This window comes from Trachypithecus francoisi, unplaced genomic scaffold (genome assembly GCF_009764315.1).
Source record: "Trachypithecus francoisi isolate TF-2019V2 unplaced genomic scaffold, Tfra_2.0 Lachesis_group20, whole genome shotgun sequence".
NCBI lineage: Eukaryota > Metazoa > Chordata > Mammalia > Primates > Cercopithecidae > Trachypithecus > Trachypithecus francoisi.
In genome coordinates, this window is record NW_022681466.1 from 51561926 (window position 1) to 51582730 (window position 20805).

Below are 20805 nucleotides of genomic sequence, written 5' to 3' on the forward strand. Positions count from 1 at the left end.
TGAAACCCCGTCTCTACTAAAAAATACAAAAACTAGCCGGGCGAGGTGGCGGGCGCCTGTAGTCCCAGCTACTCGGAGGCTGAGGCAGGAGAATGGCGGTAAACCCGGGAGGCGGAGCTTGCAGTGAGCTGAGATCCGGCCACTGCACTCCAGCCCGGGCCACAGAGTGAGACTCCGTCTCAAAAAAAAAAAAAAAATAGGGCAATAGTGTTTCAGAAACACATGATAAAGTCAAGTAACAAGCAATTCAAGGTAAACTGACTTCAAGTTTATTTACTTTAATTCCACACATTAGTAGACTGCTATAGATGACTGAAAGCTCCCCAGTGCCTCCCCTAATTTCTGCAAGCACTTTCCAGGCATTTCCAACACTTGGAGATACTGTGCTTCTACCATAGCTTGGAAACTGACATTTGTTTGTTTTAATGGGGTCCCTGCTGTTCATCGCGCAGACACTTGTGGATTTTAAACAAGTTGTTTGCTTGGACCTTTGCTTGTGGTGCACATCACGCAAATGTGGTTATGGTTTTCTTCAGTCAGTTGAGTAATCCCCCCACCCGATTCCTGGCCTGTTAGGCAGTTAGCCACCCACTCACAGTAATCCTTGCTCCTTTATCATTTAATAACCCTTTGATTTCATAGACTGTCTGATATGCAGTCAATGGTCAATTGTGTTGTTTCTGCCCATTTTCATTCATGTTGTCTAGGCTCCTGTGCTGTGTGTCTGGTTATCTTTGATTTTAATTTATTTTTAAATTAATTTTTAAAAATAAAAAAAAATTAGGCCGGGCACAGTGGCTCACGCCTGTAATCCCAGCGCTTTGGGAGGCCGAGGTGGGCGGATCACAAGGTCAAGAGATCGAGACCATCCTGGCTAACATGGTGAAACCCCGTCTCTACTAAAAATACAAAAAATTAGCCGGGTGAGGTGGCGGGCGCCTGTAATCCCAGCTACTCGGGAGGCTGAGGCAGGAGAATGGCGTGAACCTGGGAGGCAGAGTTTGCAGTGAGCGGAGACTGCACCACTGTACTCCAGCCTGGGTGACAGAGCGAGACCCGTCTCAAAAAAATAAATAAATAAAATTTAAAATTTTTAAAAAGTTTTTTTAAATAGAGAGAGGGTCTCACCCTGTTGCCCAGGCTGGTGTGCAATGGTACCATGGTAGCTCACTGCAGCCTCTACATCTTGGGCTCAAGCGATCCTCCTGCCTTGGCCTCCCAAAGCAGTGGGATTACAGGCATGGAGCCACCGCACCTGACTGGTTATTTTTGATTATGTTCCAGACTTTATATTTGAAAATTGTTCATAGAAGTAACTTGAGCCTGAAAGAATGTTGTCTATTTATCTTCAGAGAGGATTTTCTTTTGCTTCTTTTGGACACTGAGGGTGACCAGCAGTCTAGGGCAATCTTGGAAATGGAGCTTTCTGGAGCATCCAGCCGACCTGAAGGTGTGCTGCAGCCAGTGTGAGGCTTGGTTTACTTCTTCTGGTTCATGCTTTTTTTTTTTTTTTTTGAGACGGAGTCTTGCTCTGTCGCCCAGGCTAGAGTGCAGTGGCGTGATCTCTGCTCACTGCAAGCTCCGCCTCCCGGATTCAAGCGATTCTCCTGCCTCAGCTTCCTGAGTAGCTGCGATTATAGGCACGTGCCACCACACCTGGCTAATTTTTGTATTTTTAGTGGATATGGGGTGTCACCATGTTGGTCAGGCTGGTCTCGAACTCCTGACCACAAGTGATCCGCCCTCCTCGGCCCCCCAAAGTGCTGAGATTACAGGTGTGAGCCATCGCACCCAGAGTGGTTCATCCTTAAGTCTTGGATGCAGCCCTTTGGGGTTCTAACCTCAAATACAGAGAGGTTTGCCAGAGCCTGATTCTTGGTAGGTACCCAAGTCCCCAAAGCCCTGATCAGCATCTCCGTCACGTGATCTGGATGTAGCTCTCTCTGACCTGCATCCTCTGATCTTTCTGATCTGAATGAACTCTGATCCGAGGCAGCCCTAGAGGCTGGGCGGCCCCTCTGAGTTTCCTTTATCCCCTGGATCTTGCTCTGGTGACTCTTCATTACATTGTTTGCATTCTGATGCCTTCAAGATTATATTTAATTTGTTTTATTCAGATTCTATAATGATCTTCAGGGAAGGGTTGGTCGATGTTTTCCACCATCTTACCAGTTTCCCTGATTTGTGAAATCTGCCTGACAATAGCACTTATCTCTGTTTGTTGTTGTTTTTGTGTCGAGTCTGTTGCCAGGCTGGAGTTCAGTGGCTTCTCACTGCAACCTCTACCTCCCAGGTTTAAGTGATTCTCCTGCCTCAGCCTTCCGAGTAGCTGGGATTACAGGCGTGTGCCACCACGCCCGGCTAATGTTTGTATTTTTAGCAGAAACCGGGTTTCACCATGTTGGCCAGACTTTTATTGAACTCCTGACCTCAAGTGATCCACCTGGCCTAGCCTCCCAAAGTGCTGGGATTAGAGGTATGAGTGCTGGGATTACAGGCATGAGGCATGAGTGCTGGGATTCCAGGGATTCCAGGCATGAGGCATGAGTGCTGGGATTACAGGCGTGAGCCACTGTGCCCAGCCTAACAATGGCACTTACTTCATACTACCCCTGTTGGGGTTGAGAAGCACCCAGGACTGCCTGACCAGGGAATGCATTTTGTTAAGAGTGAGCTGATATGACTCTGTTCAAAATGATTTTCTTTTTTTCTCTCTCCTTCCTTCCTTCCTATTTTCCTTCCTATCTTCTTCCCTTCCCTTCCCTTCCCTTCCCTTCCCTTCCCTTCCCCTCCCCTCCCCTCCCCTTCACTTCCTTCCTCTCTCTTTCTTTTTCTGTCACCCAGGCTGGAGTGCAGTGGTGCGATCATGGTTCACTGCAGCCTTGACCTCCTGAGGTCAAGCGATCTGCCTGTCTCAGCCTCCCAAAGTGTTGGGATTAGAGGCGTGAGCCACTGCACCCGGCCCAAAATGATTTTCTTTCAGAACTCTGAGGATATTGCTACATTCCTAACATTCATCCACTTATGCTCATTAGGAAGTGGGATGGCCAAGCTTATTCTTGTGCCATTATGTAATCTGCCTTCATTTTAGGAAATTTTCTTATTATTCCTTTTTTTTTTTTTTTTTGAGATAGGGTCTTTTTCTGTCACCCAGGCTGGAGTGCAGTGGTGCAGTGGTGCAATTATAGCTCACTGCAGTCTCAAACTCCTGGGCTCAAGCAGTCCTTCCATTTTAGCCTCCTGAGTAGCTGGGATTACAGGTGTGTGCCACTATGCTCAGCTAACCCTTTAATATTTTTGTAGAGACCAGGTCTTGCTTTGCAGCCCAGGTTGGTCTTGAACTTCTGGATTCAAGCAATCCTCCTGCTTTAGCCTCTCCAAGTAATGGGATTACAGGTGTGAACCACCATGCCTGGCCTATTACTCTGACTGTTCTGAAGTGTCTTGACACTAAGTCTAGATGTGAGTCATTATCTGCTTGAAACTGTTGGGGTGAAGGAGAAGCTTTTCCCTTGCCCTCCGATGGTTCACTGAAAAATCAACTTATAATAAGGCCGATCAGTAAGAGAAAAGACATACAAATGTATTTAACCATGCACAAGGGAAGAATCCCAGTGATTACCCAACCTCGCAGTGAGGACCAACACGCATATAACCAACTTTCAGAGGGGAGAGAGGAGATGGGGCATTTGGTGCTTCTGTTGAGGGATAGTAAATGATTACTAGGGAAAATGAATGGATATTTGGCAGAATGAATGGACTGGGGGCAGGGTGGAGAGACTGGTTCTCTTTGGAAGTTGAATGAACCTGAGAGACTGGCATCATTTTGTAAAAGGTTTGGCAATCGTTCTTCTTGGTGGGTTTGTCTGGCTTTCATGTAGGAGGGGGAAAAGTCTCTTTCAAGGCCTGTTGATCTCTAAAGAGTTTTTATTTTAAAATACTCATTATAGGAGGGAGCCATATCTTGGGGTGAAATTCCCTGCACTCCTTCAATACTTCGTAGGCCCTTTGATGTGAACGGTCACATCTTTCTCCCATTCTGTGAATAGCCTTGTATTCTTTCTTCCTTTCTTTTTTTTTTTGGACACTGGGTCTCTCTCGGTCACTCAGGCTGGACTGCAGTATTACAATCATAGCTCACTGCAGCCTCAAACTCCTGGGCTCAAGTGATCCTCCCACCTCTGCCTCCCAAGTAGTTGGGACTATAGGCATGCGCCATCATGCCCAGCGAAGTTTTTGTTTGTAGAGATGAGGTGTCACTATGTTGCCCAGGCTAGTCTTGAACTTCTGGGCTCAAGGGATCCTCCCACCTAGGCCTCCCAAAGTGTTGGAATTACAGGCGTGAGCCATCACACCCAGCCTTGAATTATTTCTTAGGTTGTTTCTCCTTGTGTTTTGTTCTGAAATGCTTATTAAATTGGTGTTGGCTCCTTGAAAATTTCCCCTGTGAATCTTTTTTTTTTTTTTTTTTGGAGACGGAGTTTTGCTCTTGTTGCCCAGGGTAGACTGCAATGGCACCATCTTGGCTCACTGCAACCTCCGCCTCCTGGGTTCAAGTGATTCTCCTGCCTCACTGCCTCAGCCTCCCGAGTAGCTGGGATTACAGGCATGTGCCACCATGCCCGGCTAATTTTCTATTTTTAATAGAGACGGGGTTTCTCCATATTGGTCAGGCTGGTCTCTAACTCCCGACCTCAGGTGATCTGCCTGCCTCAGCCTCCCAAACTGCTGGGATTACAGGCAAGAGCCATCATGCCTGTAACCCTGTGAATTTTAATGGAGAGGGCTTCCCTGTGAAGTTTAATGGAGAGGGCTCCCTTATTTCTCTAGCTCCTGGGAGAGTGCTCCCTGGAGCACCCAAGCCTGCCCCGGTAGGATCATCGGTGTTTGTGAAGGAGTGAGTGGAGAGGCACTCTGGGATAGGATTTCTTTTATTTATTCACTGTAGCAATAGCGTCCTGAATTAACTTTCTCTCAGCTATTAGCACATAATCCTTTTATACATAGCCCTTTATACAAATGAAAAAAACATACCTTTTAAGCTGCTAAGGTCCTTTTTCCTCCCAGGGTGCCCTGAACACCATGAAGGAATTTTAATGAACGATGTTGGAAAGACGGGCGAGACTCAGTTGGATCAGCAGATGCGCCAAGAAGAACCTTTGCCGGAACATCCACAGGACAGTGCTAAGTTGTCCAGGACACAGCTGGTGCTGCGGCGAGGGCTTCTGCTCCTGGGGGCCTTCTTAATCTTGCTGGTGGGGATTTTAGTGAGATTCTATGTCAGAATTCAGTGACGTGGCAGGAAAGAAAGTCAGGTCAAGTGATGCTTTTTGAGCTTACACACAATTCACAGGCCCACCAGTGACAATTTACTTTGAGTTAACGTCATTCAGGTGTGCCCATGGATTCTGAGGGTTGGAAATGCAAAGATACATTTATCTAAAAAAAGAAAAAGCAACTAAGGTTAAAAGCTATATTGTGGCCCCAGACACTGTCTGAAAGATGACATGAGGAATATAATTCACTACTCTCTGAACCAAGGACCATTGGCCAATGGCTTTGCTATTTTTTTAGACACAAACCCGTAAACTCAATGCTTAAGAATTCATACTGCCTGAATTATGTAAAATATATTTTACAAGATGTCTTTCCTTGGGCCTTAGATTACTATTCACTGGGCAAATGGTATTTGTTTTTGTTTTAATTTTTTTTTTTAATAGACGGAAGTCTCGCTCTGTCACGCAGGCTGGAGTACAGTGGTGCGATCATAGCTCACTGCAGCCTCAAACTCCTGGGCTTCAAGCCATCCTCCTGTGTCAACCACCAGAGTAGCTGAGACTTCAGGGGTGTGCCACCATGCCCAGCTGGCATTTGTTAATCTTCATTTGAGGTCTAGATCTAGGCACTGTGGGCACTGAAAAACAGTCGGGAAATCTTTGGAGCTGTGGAAATCCAAACAAGGACTGATAATTCCTGGTAGGGGTGTGTGTGTGACCTACTGCAGCCTCAACCTCCTAGGCTCAAGTGATCCTCGCATCTCAGCCTCCTGAGTAGCTGAGACCACAGGCGTGTCCCACCACGCCTAGCTAATTTTTTATTTTTTGTAGAGACAGGGTCTCCCCTTTGTTTCCCAGGTTGGTCTTGAATTCCTGGGATCAAGTGATCCTTCCACCTTGCCCTCCCAAAGTGTTGGGATTATAGGCGTGAGCCACAACGCCTGGCCAGAGGACAAAATTTTAATAAAGATCTTAGCTTAAGTAGTAATCCTACTTCATTAACCTTCCTGGGGTGGGATACGCACTGATAACTCAGCAAGCCTTAGTACATCCGAAGTATGCTTAGTGCTGTGAAAGTGGATTACACCAAATTAAGTCATTCTTATCACACCCAATTAAAAGTCAAGAAGCCAGGGATAAAAGCACCCCAGGCACATTAACATTAATCTAGTAATGTAATTCTCTGCACATCCAGCTGGTGAAACTGCCTGCTGTAAGCTGAGGCCAGCTTTATCCATAACTGCTGAGATAACTTGCTGAAGCTCTAGGAGTAATTTCACCTGCCCGGTTGCTCACCAGTTGTAGCTTGCCAGCTCCCAGGACCCTTCCCGGTGCCAATAAACTTTCTCCAAGAGCTATACTGACATTTCTTTTGATAAAACCTCCAGCCTTCTCTGTGTTGTTCCCACATACCGAGGACCACCTGGTCTACATGGATGCCCTGAACTGCAATTCTTTCGTCCCAAATAAAACATTAAATGGAGATTTGCCTGTACATGCTTGACTTAGTGCTAGGATGGATATAATGCTCTAGGCACGGCCTTTTCCTGAAATAACAAAATCAGAAAAGTTACCCGCTTTGAGTAAAAAACACCCAAGTGCTGATTTTGGCTGGGGCCACCTTAAGGTATCTCTACGCTCAGTGCCTTGTTCTTGGGGCCAGGAGGCCCAATCTCTAGGAAGGCAGATAAAGGCCTGCACTGTGGCCCTCGGGGTTGGGCCTGGGGGCTGGGGGCAGACACTGCAGAGGCCCCTCCCCAGTTCCTCGTCAGGAACTCTCGAGCCCTGTCTCCATTCCCCTCGCACAGGACTCCCTGCCCTTCCCCTTGCCAGGTAGGGCAGGGACCCCTCGGGGATGAGAGGAGTTTCCTTCAGTCAACAGCCACAAATAGCCGCTGGCCCCACCCCGGGCCGCCAGGAGCAGGGAGGCTGGGGTGTCTGCGAGACAGGACCCCTCCTCTCCCAGAAACACCTGAACCGGCAGCAAGCCCAGGCCAGGAGAAGCATGCCAGAAAGCGCTAGACCCGTCCTCCACGGGGGAGGATGGAATCACCAGCTCCGTCCTGTCTGCCCACCCTCTAGGCATTTTGCTCTTCCAGTGTGACCCCCCACAAACTCTCCTGATAAAAACCTGTGTCATCCAAAAGCACACCAGGGGTCCTCCCCCGCAGGGACCCCTTCCTCGAGCCCCCTTCATCAGCCCCCAAGGGCCCTCCCGGTCCCCTCCCGCAGGGTTCTGCGGGCGGCATCATTGCACTGGGCGTCTGGAGCGGGTCCGGGTCCGGGCTGGGTGGGGCCGAGCTGTCCTCCATCCCCCCTCCCCCGTGCTGCGTTCCCGCGCCTGCGCCGCCCCCAGCCGCTCCCCGCCTCCGCACGGAGGCCTCCGCGGCCGCCGAGGTCCCCGCCGCCGCCCTCCCCGCCGTCGCCAAGGGCCGGCCCCCATAGCGGCACGGGCTCTCGGATGGCGCGACCGCCTGCGGGGCCTGCGGGGCGCGCTGCCCCCTGACCTGCAGCGAGAGGCGGCCGAGCTGGCGGCGCTGGCGGGTCCCCTGGTGAGTTCGGGGGCCCCGCGCCCAGCCCTACGCCTCTGGAGCAGCCGCCCCGCGGGGGTGGGCGCGGGCTTCCAGGAGGGAGGGCGGCTATGAACGCGCCTTGCTTTCTGCGCCTCCGCAGTTTCTTGCTCAGTTGATCATCTTTCTCAATAGCCTCGTCAGCTCCATCTTCTGTGGACATCTGGGCAAGGTCGAGCTGGACGCTGTCACGCTCGCCCTCACGGTGGGTGCCTGATTTCGCCCCTGTAGGAGCTAACGGGCGGCCAAGGTTTAGGATTTGAGCGGTGTCCCCGGGCGCTGTGGCTCACGACGGTAATCCCAGCGCTTTGGGAGGCCCAGGTGGGAGGCTCGCTTGAGCTCAGGAGTTGGAGACCAGCCTAGGCAGCATAGCAAGACCCTGTCTCTACTAAAAATACAAAAATTATCCCGGCGTAGTGGCACCGCCTGTGGTCCCAGCTACTTGGGAGACTGAGACAGGAGGATCCCTTGAGCCCAGGAGATGGAGGCTGCAGTGAGCTGAGATCGCACCACTGCACTCCAGCCTTGGCAAGAGAGCAAGACCCTGTTTCAAAAACGAACACACAAGGCTGGGCGCCGTGGCTAACTCCTGTAATCCCAGCGAGCACTTTGGGAGGCCGAGGTGGGCGGATCACCTGAGGTCAGGAGTTCGAGACCAGCCTGGCCAATATGGCAAAACCCCCTCTCTACTAAAAATACAAAAATTAGCCGGGTGTGGTGGCACGCACCTGTAATCCCAGCTATTCGGGAGGCTGAGGCACGAAAACCGCTTGAACCCAGGGGCCTGAGGTTGCAGTGAGCTGGAATGTTGCCACTGCACTCCAGCCTGGGTAACAGAAGGAGACTCCGTCTAAAAAAAAAAAAAAAAAAAAAAAAAAAAGAAAGAAAAATCAATTTGAATTGTATCATGTCTTATGCATCTTCGTTTACAGGTCTGGGACTGACCTGTGGCTTACCATTACCTGATTAGATTTGGAAGGAACTTGTGTCAATACTTAGAAAAGTGTAAAACTGAAAAAACTGCACTTTTTTCTATTATGAAATTAAATCAGCAGACTTTTAGGTAATTTAGGTTGTTTGCCATTAATTGGATTACACAGTGCATTCAGCTACTACCCTTTTACCCTTGTGGAAAAGCCTCTCCCTTGGGTTGAAATCACGCCTCCTGGGACGTGTCTTCCCTGGCTTTTGTTAGTGATGTGGAAAGTTGTTTCTTCCTGCATTTCATCCAGGCTTTCAGAGAACGTGGAAAACACTTCTGCTGGTGATGGTAGGCGGCTTTCCCCAGTCTCAGAAAATGTCCCCTGTGTCCCCGTGAGGTGGGTACACACCCTAAGAATACGGAGGGCCACCGGAGCTTCTCATTTGGCTTCATGGTAGAGAAGACCTTGCCAGGTGGAATCAGTCACATTTTATTTACAGGCCTGTTATTTGGTGAGCTAATTGGGTTAAGGGACATTTTTGCTTCCTTTGAAACTTTAGACTGGGGCTCTAGGAAGAGGCACGAAGGCAGAGGAGATTCGTATACATGGCTGGTGGGGACATTTCCTGCTGTGTCCCCGCAGAGCCCAGGATTGGGGTCCAACTTTTCTGATCACTGCTTGCCAACCATCACTGCGCCCAGGGCGCTCCCTGGGTTCACTTCTGAGCCATCTGTCACTCCTCCCTGTGGATGATGTCTAATGGCCAGTCAGCTGCCTCGTTCAAGAGGACCTCAGCACCTGGGTGTCCACTCTTCTCCTCTCCCTGCCTCTGTGTCATCCCTGGGGCATGGGCCCGACCCTGTGGCCCACAGTTACAGCTTTCATTTTTGAAAGGGTTCAAGACCATGTAATTGGCTGAAAATGTCCACATAGGTACAATGACCGGATAGCCACCTACTCTTCACCTAGGATTGAGAAACTGGGGACTTCACCTGGAGACTTTGGGGTCTTGTTTTAAGAGCAGGAGGATGCGCTTGGTGTTGACGAAGTCGGCCCAGCAGGGAAAGCAGCACAGCATGAGGATGAGGACTCCTCTCTGCATATGATCCCCACGCGCTTGAGGTTCTTGCCTCCAAAGGGCTTGAAGAAACAAATGTGCTGCTAACAGCATATGTCGGGGCAGGCTGAGGCTGGGGGCCTGTGCCACAAGCAGCCCCTCCCAGGGGTGCCTGCCCGCCGCCCAGGCAGCCCCGTTTCCCACCATCTGCTCCCGCCCTCCCCACCAACAGCTGACAGCATTGGGGGAGCTTCTGAGCCAAGGACAACCAGTGAGCCAGCTGGCCCCTGTGGCATTTGACACGTGTCCTGGGACAATGTGTTCCTGCTCCCAGGAGCTGGGACGGTTAACATGGTGGGTATAGGCAGCAGAAACTGAAGCTTAAAAGAGAGTTTTCACCACTGGGGGAGACAGATGCTGCAGGAGAGCGTGTGCCGTGGTAGAAGGTGAAGTTGTGGGGGACTCTGAGGGCCAGGGATACTGGGGGAGGGTGCAGAGGAAGAAAAGCACATAGGCTGAGAGGGGCGGCTAGGGAGGTGGCAAGAATTTTGGGGGTGGTAGGTCATGGAGGCCAAGGCAGTGCTCTAGAAAGCAGGGATGGCCAAGTGGATTAAGGACGGCCAAGCGCTCACCTGAGGATTTTGTCACAGAAGGCCAGGAAGAGGCCAGGCCCAGTGGGCTGGGCAGGAACAAACAAGGCATCAATGGGCGCTTAGTCAGGAGTGCAGGCCAGGCCTGAGTGCAAAGAACACCTTCAAGAAGCTTGGCCTGAAGGAGGCCAGCAGGGAAGGAGGGGTGGTGGTGAGGGAGGGCGATTTTAGGGTATAGGAGACCAGACTGGGAGGGAGGAACAAAGGACAAAATGCCCTTGAACAGGTGGCCCCAGAGGACAGCACTAGTCAAACTGACTGTGTTTTTTTGTTTTTTTTTGAGATGAAGTCTCGCTCTGTCGCCCAGGCTGCAGTGGTGAGATCTTGGCTCACTGCAACCTCTGTCTCCCAGATTCAAGCGATTCTCCCAATGCAGCCTCCTGAGGAGCTGGGATTATAGGCACCCACCACCATGCCTGGCTAATTTTTGTATTTTTAGTAGAGACGGGGTTTCACCATGTTGGCCAAAATTGTCTCGACAACTTAGTTGAAATACCACCGCCCTTGGTCAAAGGCGGAGGAGTGCAGAGCCCCTTATACGGAACAGGCTACAGAATTTACTGTGGTTAGGCTGGGCACAGTGGCTCACGCCTGTAATCCCAGCACTTTGGGAGGTTGAGGCGGGCAGATCACCTGAAGTCAGGAGTTCGAGACCAGCCTGACCAACATGGCGAAACCCCGTCTCTACTAAAAATACAAAAATTAGCCGGGCATGGTGGTGAGTGCCTATAATCCCAACTACTTGTGAGGCTGAGGCAGGAGAATCTCTTGAACCCGGTAGGCAGAGGTTGCAGTGAGATATTCTAGGAAGAGAATAGACTAATTTTTAAGATAACTGTGAAAACAAAATTTTTTACCTTTAGACAAATGTTCATAATATAAAAGGATTAACAAAAGTGTTTTTTTTAAAATAACATTTATTTATATTCCACCTTGTTCCACAAATAATTTGAACTAGTTTACAGAAACACTTCCCTAAAAGAAGGATAAATAAATAGCTGTTAGAATTGGGTCAAAGAAACATGGGTGGAAAAACCTGGAGCCGGGGGTGAATTGGCATGGGAGAGCCAGGAAATCGTGCTGAGGTTTTATGGAATCCTTGATTCGGGGGAAGGGCAGGCCTGGGTACTGAGCCTCAGCCCCATTCCCCTTGACCCTCAGAAGGCAGACACCACGACATGGAGCATGGTATTCTGGGCAGCTTGCCGCCAGAGACAGTAGCAATTTTTGTTCCATCTTTTATAAAGTTATGTGTTGTAAGCAAGAGGTCTAATGTCAGAGCTCAGTTTGATAAAAGCTTGTGACAGCGGAAGCCACAGGGCCCAAGGCCGTGGTCCTGCTTACATGGTTAGACTGAGTCCTGGGGGAGAGTAACACATTTCTCATTTCTTTGTGTTGGGAGTATTCAATATCTTCTTTTCTTTTATTTCTTTCTCTTTTTTTTTTTGAGACAGGATCTTGCTCTGTCACCCAGACTGGAGTGCAGTGGCGCAATCACAGCTCACTGCAGCCTCAAACTCCCGGGCTCAAGTGATTGTCCCACCTCAGCCTAAGTAGCTAGAACCACAGTTGTGTGCTACCACGTCCAGCTAATTTTTTTGTTTTGTTTTGTTTTGTTTTTTAAGACAGAGTCTTGCTCTATTATCGAGGCTGGAGTGCAGTGACTCACTGCAACCTCCATCTCCTGGATTCAAACGATTCTCCTGCCTCAGCCTCCTGAGTAGCTGGGACTACAGGCATGTGCCAACACACCCGGCTAATTTTTGTATTTTTAGTAGAGACAGGGTTTCACTGTATTGGCCAGGCTGGTCTCGAACTCCTGACCTCAGATGATCCACCTGCCTCGGCCTCCCAGAGTGCTGGGATTACAGGAGTGAGCCACAACACCTGGCCAACGTCCAGCTAATTTTAAAAAGTTTTGTAGAGATGGGGTCTGGTCATGTTGCCCAGGCTTCAGTATCCTTCCAGCTATTTGAAGCTATCTGTGATTGTTTACTGCAGTCATCCTGCAGTGTGGTGAACACAGGCCTATTCCTTCTGTTTAACTGTAACTTTGTATCATTTAACACATCTCTCCCTATCCCCCCCATCCCCCTTACCCTCCTATGTGACTTTTTTTTTTTTGAGACAAGAGTCTTGCTCTGTTGCCTAGGCTGGAGTGCAGGGGTACTGTCTCGGCTCACTGCAACCTCTGCCTCCCAGGTTCAAACAATTCTTGTGCCTCAGCTTCCTGAGTAACTGGGACTACAGGTGCGTACCACCACTCCCAGCTAATTTTTGTAGTTTTAGTAGAGATGGGTTTTGCCATGTTGACTGGGCTGCTCTTGAATGCCTGGCCTCAAGTGATCTGCCCACCTCGGCTTCCCAAAGTGCTAGGATTACAGATGTGAGCCACCGTGCCCAGCTCTGTGTGACTTTTTTTTTTTTTTTTTTTTTTGAGACGGAGTCTCGCTCTGTCGCCAGGCTGGAGTGCAGTGGCCGGATCTCGCTCACTGCAAGCTCCGCCTCCCGGGTTTACGCCATTCTCCTGCCTCAGCCTCCGAGTAGCTGGGACTACAGGCGCCCACCACCTCGCCCGGCTAGTTTTTTGTATTTTTTAGTAGAGACGGGGTTTCACCGTGTTAGTCAGGATGGTCTCGATCTCCTGACCTCGTGATCCGCCCGTCTCGGCCTCCCAAAGTGCTGGGATTACAGGCTTGAGCCACCGCGCCCGGCCGTGACTTTTTTAAAACACAAAACTTTTCATAAATTGGCATGCTTTACCCTTCTGTTTTCCTGGCAGTCTAAGGGGTTTGGGAGCTTTAGTCATGCCCCTCTCCCCTGGCTGGAATTCAGGGTCGCAGTGTGGGTGTATCCTCATTGTGCCACAGCCCTCCTGAGGCACGGTTAGATGGAGACCCTGGTCTCGTGGAGTCCCGCTGGGCAGTGTGTGTGTGGCCTGTCAGTTACATGGTGGGGGCTGGAGTTTGTGTTCACCAGGCCAGAGTCATGGTCAGTGAAGAAGCTAACTCACATCACCACTAACTGTGAGACCCAGGACGCAAGCGAGGGTCTTTCAGCCCCTCACCCTGCATGCCTCTTGTGCCCTACTTGCAGGCTACACTATGTGGCCTTGATTGTCAGGGACTGGGTGAAGTCTGGTCAAGAGGGTGACACAACTAGTCCTGTTCCTCACTGGAGGACTAAAGCTTGGGATCTGGAGCCAGACTTCCCAGACTCAGGTCACCATCTGAGTAACTTGGGCAAGGGACATACACTTTGTGTAACTCACGCTACCCAAAACAAAAAATGAGATGAGTGGTCCTAGCACCATGTGCATGAGGGGCTTAGGGCAGTGCCTGGCACATAGTATGTGCTCAATAAAAGTTTGCTGTTATTATTACTAAATACACATCCTACTGGCAGATCAGGGCATCACCTTTAGATGTTAACCACAACCTAACTTAATTTATTTTTTATGTTTTTGAGACAGGGTCTCACTCTGTCACCCAGGGTAGAGTGCAATGGCATCATCTTGACTCACTGCAACCTTCACCTCTTGGGTTCAAGCGATTCTCCTGCCGCAGCTTCCCGAGTAACTGGGATTACAGGTGCCTGCCATCATGCCCGGCCAATTTTGTATTTTAAGTAGAGATGAGGTTTCACCATGTTGGTCAGGCTGGTCTCAAACTCCTGACCGCAAGTGATCTACCAGCCTCGGCCTCCCAAAGTGCTGGGATTACAGGTGTGAGCCACCACACCTGGCCCACAACTTAACTGTAAATATAGAAATTATAATGTGCTATACTATTTAAGAAAAACTAGGTTTCATATTTCCCCAGTTGACACAAGGTGGTTATCGTCCTTTAGTCAGAAGGTACATTTTTGTTCAATAATCAATAAGGATAGATGTAGACACCCATTTGATCTAAAATACAGCATACATTTAAAATACAGCCTTGACCTCCATGACCTCCCGCCCCCTGAAGTTCTTTAGAGACAAGCTTTTTGAGGTTCCTCCATGAAAAGCGAGCTGTCTGATGTGACCCTGAACTGGCGTCGTCTCCAGAACATCTGCCACACCGGCTCTGTTGTTGCAGGTGGTGAAGGTTACTGGGATTGCAGTTGGCATCGGCCTCGCCTCAGCTTGTGACACCTTCATGTCTCAGGTGAGCACCACCCTCCCCCACATACCATTTTTTGGCAGTTTACCTTTCATAATAGAGACTTTCTAGGACCATCCACCCTATGGGTTTTGTTGCATTTTATCTGTCAAATACAGATGGTCCCTGACTTCGATTTTTCAGCTTTGCGATGGTACAACAGCGACACGCGTTCAGTAGCTGCACTTCAAGCCCAATACAACCATTCTGCTTTCCACTTTCAGTACCCTCCAGTAGATTCCATGAGAGAGTCAACACTGTATCACAAATAGGCTTTATCTAAGATGATTTTACTCAGCTGTGGGCTAACGTAAGCGTTCTGAGCATGTTTAAAGTGGGCCAGGCTACACTGTGATGTTTGGTAGGTTAGATGCATTCAATGCATTTTCAACTCACGATATTTCTAATTTACAGTTGTGAGGTAGCTAGGTAGCCCATTGTAAGTCATGGAGCATCTTTTTAAAACATTTTATTTTTATTTTTGGAGGCAAGGTCTCCCTATGTTGCCCAGGCAGGTTGGACTTGAACTCCTGGGCTCAAGAGATCCTTCTGCCTCAGCCTCCCATGTAGCTGGGACTACTGGAGCAAACATCTGTACCTGGCTGCAAATGACCGGAAATACAACCAGGGTTGGCCGGGTGCAGTGGCTCACGCCTGTAATCCCAGCCCTCTGGGATGCCAAGGTAGACAGATCTGACCTGAGGTCAGAAGTTCGAGACCAGCCTAGCCAACATGATGAAACCCCATCTCTACTAAGGATACAATGGTGGTAGGCACCTGTAACCCCAGCTACTCAGGAGGCTGAGGTTGGAGAATCACTTGAATCCGGGAGGTGGAGGCTGCAGTGAGCCGAGATCCCGCCACAGCACTCCAGCCTGGGCAACAGAGCGAGACTTCATCTCAAAAAACAAAAACAAAAACAAAAAAACAGAAGAGTCAGCTTGACTAGTGCTGTCCTCTGGGGCCACCTGTTCAAGGGCATTTTGTCCTTTGTTCCTCCCTCCCAGTCTGGTCTCCTATACCCTAAAATCGCCCTCCCTCACCACCACCCCTCCTTCCCTGCTGGCCTCCTTCAGGCCAAGCTTCTTGAAGGTGTTCTTTGCACTCAGGCCTGGGCTGCACTCCTGACTAAGCGCCCATTGATGCCTTGTTTTTTCCTGCCCAGCCCACTGGGCCTGGCCTCTTCCTGGCCTTCTGTGACAAAATCCTCAGGTGAGCGCTTGGCTGTCCTTAATCCACTTGGCCATCCCTGCTTTCTAGAGCACTGCCTTGGCCTCCATGACCTACCACCCCCGGAAGTTCTTGCCGCCCCCCCAACTGCCCTTCTCAGCCTACAGTATGTGCTTTTCTTCCTCTGCACCCTCCCCCAGTATCCCTGGCCCTCAGAGTCCCCCACAACTTCACCTTCTACCACGGCACATGCTCTCCTGCAGCATCTGTCTCCCCCATTGTTGAAAACTGTCTTTTAAGCTTCAGTTTCTGCTGCCTATACCCACCATGTTAACCGTCCCAGCTCCTGGGAGCAGGGACACATTGTCCCAGGACACGTGTCAAATGCCACAGGGGCCAGCTGGCTCACTGGTTGTCCTTGGCTCAGAAGCTCCCCCAATGCTGTCAGCTGTTGGTGGGGAGGGCGGGAGCAGATGGTGGGAAACAGGGCTGCCTGGGCGGCGGGCAGGCACCCCTGGGAGGGGCTGCTTGTGGCACAGGCCCCCAGCCTCAGCCTGCCCTGACATATGCTGTTAGCAGCGTTTGTTTCCTCAAGTCCTTTGGAGGCAAGAACCTCAAGTGCGTGGGGATCATATGCAGAGAGGAGTCCTCATCCTCATGCTGTGCTGCTTTCCCTGCTGGGCCGACTTCGTCAACACCGAGCGCATCCTCCTGCTCTTAAAACAAGACCCCGAAGTCTCCAGGTGAGGTCCACTATTTCTCAATCCTAGGTTAAAAGTAAGTGGCTATCTGGTCATTGTACCTATGTGGACATTTTCAGCCAATGACATGGCCTTGAACCCTTTAAAAATTGAAAGCTGGCCAGGCGTGGTGGCTCACACTTGTAATCCCAGCACTTTGGGAGGCTGAGGCGGGTGGATCATCTGAGGTCAGGAGTTCGAGACCAGCCTGGCCGACATGGTGAAACCCCGTCTCTACTAAAAATACAAAAAAATTAGCTGGGCATGGTGGCGGGCGCCTGTAATCCCAGCTACTCGGGAGGCTGAGGCAGGAGAATTGCTTGAACCTGGGAGGCGGAGGTTGCAGTGAGCCAAGATCGCACCATTGCACTCCAGCCTGGGTGACAAGAGCAAAACTCCATCTCAAAAAAAAAAAAAAAAAAAAAAGGAAGCTGTGACTGTGGACCATAGGGTCTTGGGGCTGCAGGGACCACCTGACTCTGGGTGACAAGATACAGGACCAGGGTGTTGTGTGCCTGGTCTGTCTCCCATTCACCAAGTCCCTCCGTTTTGCTGTCTGGCAAATGCATAGAATACTTTTCCCCTGAAGTAGAAAACCAGTGTAATCGCCTTCATGTATGACTTTAGAGTTGGGTTTTTTCTTTAACCTGTAATTCCAGCGTATTCTCTGGTATTGTCCTTGGGGCACGTGGTCCTTTCTAGAAGACTGTCTCGCTCACTGTTAGGTGGCCCTGACACTTTCAAATGGCTTCTGAATTTTGCCCAAGTTTTAGTTCCTTTTGCTGTGTTCACTCCACCTTTTATGCTAAGAATGAGCTGAAAAATGGAAAGTGGTCAGGCTTCCCCTTAGATGGCAGACGTTTAGTAGACTTAGTGTCATGTTGGTGTAGGTTGAAGAAAAACACTTAAAGTTATTAAGTTTCTCCCATTTTTAAGCTGGGTCTGGTGGCTCACCTCTGTAATCCCAGCACTTTGGGAGGCCGAGGCAGGAGGATTGCTTGAGCCCAGAAGTTTGAGGTTACAGCGAGCTATGATGGCACCATTGTACTCCAGTCTGGGCATGAGAGTGAGACCTTGTCTCTAAAAAATAAATAATTTTTAATTTTAATTTTTAGAAAATACTCTTGTGGGTTCAATTTGAAGACAGTATGACCAGCAACTGTTTTAATATTAACTGAAGACTATTTTGTTTCAGAATAGCCCAAATTTATGTGCTGATTTTCATTCCTGCCCTTCTTGTAAGTTTCAAGGCTGTTGTGTCTCATGACATGAAGCAGCTCACAGGTGTTGCCCTGCACGTGCCCCTTCCCCCCACTCTTGTTTGTTTCTCCATCTTGGTGCAGTTCATGCCAAAAGCCCAACATGTATTTCTTGGTCCTGTTGTCCCTCCCTTGCTGACTCTCAGGACATGTACTACTCTGATGTCCAGTAGCTTAAATTAAAGTCAAAGATTGGGCCGGGTGTGGGGGCTCACACCTGTAACCCCAGCACTTTAGGAGGCCGGGGCGGGTGGATCACGACGTCAGGAGATGGAGACCATCCTGGCTAACATGGTGAAACCCTGTCTCTACTAAAATACAAAAAAAATTAGCCGGGTTGTGGCGGGCGCCTGTAGTCCTAGCTACTCGGGAGGCTGAGGCAGGAGAATGGCGTGAACCCAGGAGGTAGGGCTTGCAGTGAGCCGGGATCGCGCCACTGCACTCCAGCCTGGGTGACTGAGCAAGACTCCATCTCAAAAAAAAAAAAAAAAAAAAGACAAAGACAAAGATTGATGAGGGGAAGACATTTCCTTCCTGATTCCTTGTTCTACAGTTACTTCTGATTGCAAATCAACCAGAATGTTTCTGGGATCATCTAGGATTTGGGGAGTGCTGCATTTGGGCACTCTCAGAGCCCTTCAAAATGTCAAGACGGTGGCTTCTGCTTCAGCTAGTTAGAATTTGCCTGTGTCAGTTCTTCAGGGAGTACATCTTTTATCCACTCTGGAAAATTCCAAATAGTTAGTGCCCTAGCATTGTCTCATGTGAGTGAGGTTCTCTGAGATCACACATCAAGGGGAAGTGTCTTATTTAAGATTAAAAACCGGAACTAAACTAAACCATTGGAATTTATATTAATGAGAAGTGTGTGTTTTTCTGTTTAAACTTACAGGCAGCGTTCTTGTTCCAGCTGCAGATAAGATATTTACAAAGTCAGGTATAGATTCTTTTTATAATTTTTACTCCATAATCCTGGAAATGTCTAGTAAATATTTGTAGGGAATGTTCTATAAAAGTAATTCACATTTTTCCGCCTTTAATTCTACCCTAGAGTTCTTTGTCTGAGAGATTGAGGCCTTGTAGGTGAATATTGTCTAGCCTGAGAGAGATGGCTGTATCAATCTGTCCCATTCCCCTTTCAATCACCACCACCCCCTTCTCTCTGCAGCCCCTGCCCGACCCCTCCCCTCTCTTAGGGTTGGTGCCAACTTTGCATCTAGCCTGGGGCCTGGCTCTTGTGCTTCTGCTTTAGAGAGAAGGGCCCGGGGTCCCTACAGCCACTAGGGAGCAGCGAAGGAGGAGTTTGAGGGCAAGATTTGGGTGCACAGTGGAGAGAAGTAGGGCTCTGCCTCCCTGGGTCCCTTCTCGTCCATCTGAGGCCGCAGCCCTCTTGCCTTGCCCAGCTTTGGTAACAGTCTGCTCTCTGTTTCAATGCAGGTACGAAAGAGAGGTTTTACTGAAAGAAAATGTTTGAATAGACAGCATAAACAAAAGAAATGAGTGACTGGCGCCTACAACAGGGTGAGCGTGTTCTGCACACCTGCTATGAAGCAGGCTGCTGGGTGTCTTGTATGCAAGAACTTTAGCAACTTGACCTAGATATCTTCCAAGCTGCCTCTCCTTCACTTCACACCAGGGCCCATTTGCCCTTCAGGAGCTTTTCTCTCTCTGCTGCTGTTCTGGAAACTATGACCTACCAGGTCATTCAGAAGCATCTTCAAGCTTCTGGTTGGGATGGCTAGACGCTGCACCAACGGAGGAGACTAATCTGGTCATCTCAGTTCCTAACCATTCCAGTCCTGTGTAACTTTGCCATCATTTAAATTGTTCCCTGTTTAACTTTGAGTGTTCACTTAACAGGCTAGCTAATTAGCTTTCGAAAATGTAAATGTTTTCCTATTTGTTTTGGGGTTTTAGACCATCATGGCTAATGTGGTGAAACCCCGTCTCTACTAAAAATACAAAAAATTAGCCAGTCATGGTGGTGGGCGCCTATAGTACCAGCTACTTGGGAGGCTGAGGCAGGTGAATGGCGTGAACCGGGAGGCAGAGCCTGCAGTGAGCCGAGATCACGCCACTGCACTCCAGCCTGGGCAACGGAGCGAGACTCCATCTCAACAAAAAAATAATAAAATAAAATACAAAAATTTGCTGGACATGGTGGCACATGCCTGTAGTCCCAGCTACTCGGGAGGCTGAGGCGGGAGAATCGCTTGAACCTGGGAGATGGAGATTGAACCGAGATCACACCATCACACTCCAGCCTGGGCAACAGAGTGAGACTCCATCTCAGAAAAAAGAAAAAAAAAAGATAAATACAAAATATCCTACTTGTTTCTTGCAAATCATTCTGTTCTATTAGTGTCTTATCAATTCACATAAGCAGACTGAACTCTTAAATAATCAGTACCACTGGCTGGGTGCAGTGGCTCATGCCTGTAATCCCAGCACTTTGGGAGGCTGAGGTGGGCAGATCACCTGAGGTCAGAGTTCGAGACCAGCCTGACCAACATGGAGAAACCCTGTCTCTGCTAAAAATACAAAATTAGCCGGGCATGGTGGCAGCGCATGCCCGTAATCCCAGCTACTCGGGAGGCTGAGGTAGGAGAATCGCTTGAACCTGGGAGGTGGAGGTTGCAGTGAGCCAAGATCGTGCCATTGCACTCCCTCCTGGGCAACAACAGAGAAACTCTGTCTCAAATAAATAAATAAATAAATAAATAGTACCACTTACAACTTAGCTAAATTACTGTAAATATTTTAACATGCATCTGTATGTTTAATAGATTAGGTTTGTTGTTGTTTTTCTATTTGTTCCAGCTTTATTGAGGTATAATTGACAATTAAAACTTGTATATATTTAAAGTGTACAACATGATGGGTTTTTTCTTGAGTCATTTAGCTTCTGACAACATGTTGTTTTGATATGTGTGTACATTCTGAAATGATTACCACTATTAAGCTAATTAACATATCCATCACCTTGCATAGTTCCCCCCCCCACTTTTTTTTTGAGAT

General features: G+C 49.1%; 1 protein-coding gene across 2 annotated transcripts in view; it reads left to right on the top strand.

Moving 5' to 3' along the window:
* The window catches only part of SLC47A1 (solute carrier family 47 member 1), a 48813-nt gene extending 42052 nt beyond the window's left edge, over positions 1-6761 (top strand). Inside the window, exon 16 of one of the 2 annotated variants that reach the window (XM_033184322.1) lies at positions 5068-5195. In XM_033184322.1, coding sequence (XP_033040213.1) covers positions 5068-5077 — 10 coding nt within the window. In that variant the 3' untranslated portion in view covers positions 5078-5195. Of the gene's footprint in view, positions 1-5067 lie in introns of both variants that reach the window. The other variant, XM_033184321.1, reaches the window with a different exon arrangement.
* The last annotated feature ends 14044 nt before the right edge of the window (positions 6762-20805 follow it).